Source organism: Parasteatoda tepidariorum, chromosome 6 (assembly GCF_043381705.1).
Source record: "Parasteatoda tepidariorum isolate YZ-2023 chromosome 6, CAS_Ptep_4.0, whole genome shotgun sequence".
Lineage (NCBI taxonomy): Eukaryota > Metazoa > Arthropoda > Arachnida > Araneae > Theridiidae > Parasteatoda > Parasteatoda tepidariorum.
Window position 1 is genome coordinate 19,469,667 of NC_092209.1, and position 4,081 is coordinate 19,473,747.

Below are 4,081 nucleotides of genomic sequence, written 5' to 3' on the forward strand. Positions count from 1 at the left end.
ATATGTTTCTTATTTAGCTAATGTTTTGATTTTTTCACCATGTACAATCTAAATAGCTAATATACTTTTTTAAAAGCCAATAAGAACATTGGTAGAATTCTTCTACATAAGTACAATACTATGTCTTTGATGATAAAATACTATGTCTTTGATGATAATATATTATGTCTTTGTGCTAGAACATTGTGTTCATTGGCGAGCGAGCGCAGCGAGCCATGGTTCACGGCGTGAACCACATAGGATTGCGTAGCAATTCTCGGGGGTTGGCGAGCGTTAGCGAGCAGGGGGCGGAGCCTCCTAGTTTTTATATAATTCTTAAAAATAATGTGCTTACTAATTACTAAGATATAAGAAAATTTTAATTTTAGAGTGTTGATGGTGCTTTAAAGGTAATATCGGAATTCAAAGGGTTAAATGTTTACCTTAAAGTTTATAGATAAAAAAAATCACAGGAATTATGAAAATTAAATACATATAAGTTACAAATAATTTTTGGTGCAAAAAATAATACCGGGTCGTGTAATTTTTTCCATATAGGGTGTGGAAAGCTTGTGTGCAATTAGTCTGTAGATTATGTTAGTTTTTGTATTTTAATTGTTATTGCATACTATTTTTTTAATTCCTTTTTAGTTCCTGTTTGAAGCTCAAGTTAACCCTTCATTTGGAAAAAGCACTGTGGCAATTGATAAAATTTCTTTTAACGTAGGAAAGTGTCCTTACTTATAAATAATTAAACTGACTTGTCTAAATGGATTGAATACTGTGCATTTTATTTTACTTTTAACCATTGTTATAAAATAATAAAATATTTGAAACAATTTTTTTCCTGAAAATCAATTGATTTTGTGTAAAACTTGAATTGCTTTGTAAAGATTAAATGAGTAATTAATTATGTTTTGATTGCTAATTTTGTTTCTGAACTACGGTAATTATTGGATTTCCCTGATTTAGCAACCACTTAAATTTATAGTAGTTGTCAGATTACAAGAATTGCATTTTGTTTTATCACTCACATTATATTGTAGATTTATTTTTCTGGAAAAACATGTATACAGCGCTGCCAATTTTTCCGTTTTTTGGGGAAATTTTCTGTAAGGCTGTTTTTTGAAAGCTCCATCGTAATAAAAATGATAATTTTTTGCGTGAATAATATGCGATTCTTATAACATCTGCAGGTTTGTAGCTGTTACTCATGACAGTTAAGGTCAAGTTCAGCCTATCTCAAGCAAGCGGTGTCTACACTTATTTTGAAAATGGTGCAAAACGCCAATATGGAGAAAAGCCACTGATTTGCTTGAGTCTCTTAACAAAGTACAACTTATAAGCCCTTGTTAAAATGAAGAACAGGTAGTATAAATTAGAGTGGGATATCAGAAAAATATATCAAAGGTTAGGGTAAGAATGAAACTCGCTACCTCCACACTACGGAGCGTTTTGGCGGATTTTATTTTATTTTATTACCGCGTCATATAACAGCCGACCCAATTTTGAGTTTACTACTACCGATGTTCAACACCGTAGTCTTATAATTTTGTACCTAATCTAGAAGACAAGAGTACTCCAGGTTCAAGTATCGGGTGAAATTTGCCTTGGAGGACTTTTTGATGGAGCTAACCAGTATTTGCATTACATGGAGAGAAAAACCACGATCCGCTACGGTTAGCCCGAAGGCAAGGCGACTCAAACCGATGATCCGTTTACCACTAAAGATATTTTACGTCAACACTGTGGTCGGTGCGAGCCGGGTGCAGAATACGTATCGACAAGCCCTTTGCTAAGATTCGAACCTGGGTTACCTCATTGGAAGACCGCAAATCTATTCCCTAAGCCACCACAGCTCTGAGCGCATGGCAGCTTGGCAAGAGCGCTTGGACAGCATGATGCTCTGCTTTAATCAAAAGATTTTTATTAAACGATAGGGAATGAAAAATAGAAACTTGAATACTTTAACTTTTGATTAATTTTATCAAGACTTTGTAAGGCTCGTCAAGTAATTAGAGTGGTATTTTATACGAACTATTTCTTTAATTAATAAGTATATTTTGAAAGATAGGAAATTAGTGAAATTAGTTTGCTACTTCGAGTACTCTAAGCAAGTGGTCCCCAATTTTTTATCGGCTATAGAACTCTAAATAATCGAGCTTCTTTTGGCGGAACCACCTGCATTAAAAAAAGTCTAGTAACAGCTGTGAACATACTAGCAAAAAAAAAAAAAAATCAGTTATTGCAAAAATATTTACAGCAAATAATAAAATATTTAAAATTTTGAATTTGTTCATGGTGTATGCATATTGTCAGGACTTATAAGAATGAAAACAAACGAGGCATGGAAAATAATATAATGAGGAAAGCAAGCAATGACAATATCAAAAAATGTCACGCGTGAATTTCACTTTCATTTTTTAATTTATTTCAGAACGGAACGTGACTGGTGTTTGTTCTGAAGAGATTGTAAATTGTTTTTTGGTGTACTTAATGTGGTTTAATAAATAAATATGTTTTTTAATTGCCTCTCTATTTCCAATTGCACCAAAGCAAGTTTTTAATTAAGCTATAGACAATCGAAACGATCGAATGCGCCATCTGGGGAGAAGACCGGTTCCATGTCTTTCGTTCTTCTCTCTTCCCTCTCTTCCTCCTTCCAGTTTTATAGGAATCTACTACGATATTTTTCCTTTTCCTAATGTTTTTCGTTTTTAATGAATAAAAATATTTCTTGAAATTCCCATGATGCTTTCTTTTAGAACTACCTTTAATGTAGTTTTCAATTCCATACAGTTTCCCAACTTAAAAGATTTTAATCTATATATAAAATCAAGACAGAAACTAACATACTTCCTTCTTCCATGACTCTCCACACACTAATGGTGAAAGCATGCAAAGTGTTGCCATGGGTAAAGAGTTCTGCTCTGCGCCATCTGTAGCCCATTTCGATTGCCAATTGGTGATTCTGCTTCTCTAGACACAGATCGCTCGTACTGATTTCCTGACACATATGCTAAATATGAATGAAATAAACTGAATGATAATTTTCAATGAAGAACTAGGTGATAGTTTACTATCTGGGGCCCGTATCATTTTTGGCGATTGGCAAAGAAACGAATATATATGTAAATAAACTAAGAACCTATCATATACAAGTAAACAAAATTTACGGTAACCCGAAGGTGACGTCATTGAAAGCAAAAACCATAAAATCTATCATGGTGGCCGGAAATGAGATTTCTGCAAAACTGAACGAAAATTACCGCCAAATCAAGCGGCCCCCCTGATTCTATAGAGCCAAGAACTGTTATAAACGTTGAAAATAGTTATCAGAGAAACGCATTTCTTTATTTTCGAAATTAATTATTGTACTTTGATGGAAAAACTCGATAAAAAATACTTCTTTTGTATCCTTCTCATAATTTATTTAACATATTAAGAAACTTTTTTTNACTTTTTACTTGTACCGGCGGTACAAGTAACGAAAGTAAAAGTACTGCCATATATGAAAGTTTATCATGGTGGCCGGAAATGGGATTTCTGCAAAACTGTACAAAATTACCGCCAAATCAAGCCGCCCCTGATTCTATAGAGCCAAGAACTGTTATAAACGTTGAAAATAGTTATCAGAGAAACGTATTTCTTTATATTCGAAATTAGTTATTGTATTTTGAATGAAAAAGCTCGATAAAAAATACTTCTTTTGTATCCTTCTCATAATTTATTTAACATATTAAGAAATTTTTTTTTTTTAAATATTGTTTGTTTTCGTCAGACTTTTTACATCAATAAAGTTTCTATAAACAACCAAACTTAAAAAAAAATTATGGATAATCGATTGGATGTAAATACAATTATTACTGGTTAAAAAGATTCTAACTTTCGACTAATATTTCCAGGGAACCCTGTATCGCGAAACACTTGTACACTTAACGTTTTCGAACCACTTGTTAAAATCACTTTAAAAATTTTTTCAAGTTGTGTCTACTCAGTTTATTATATTAATAGATAGTATTTAAAAAAATAATATAATCAGTAAAACTTTCAAGTACTAATGAAATATTGATTTGAAAGAACAGATGGTTATCTTGCTAGA

The 4,081-nt window shown here is 32.4% G+C and overlaps 1 protein-coding gene across 1 annotated transcript in view; it reads left to right on the forward strand.

Moving 5' to 3' along the window:
* Positions 1-892, forward strand: part of LOC107452978 (uncharacterized) — a gene marked incomplete in the record, with an annotated part of 25,745 nt that extends 24,853 nt beyond the window's left edge. Inside the window, 1 exon segment of the mRNA XM_071182066.1 lies at positions 631-892. Within this exon segment, the coding sequence (XP_071038167.1) occupies positions 631-726 (96 nt within the window).
* Between the last annotated feature and the right edge of the window lie 3,189 nt (positions 893-4,081).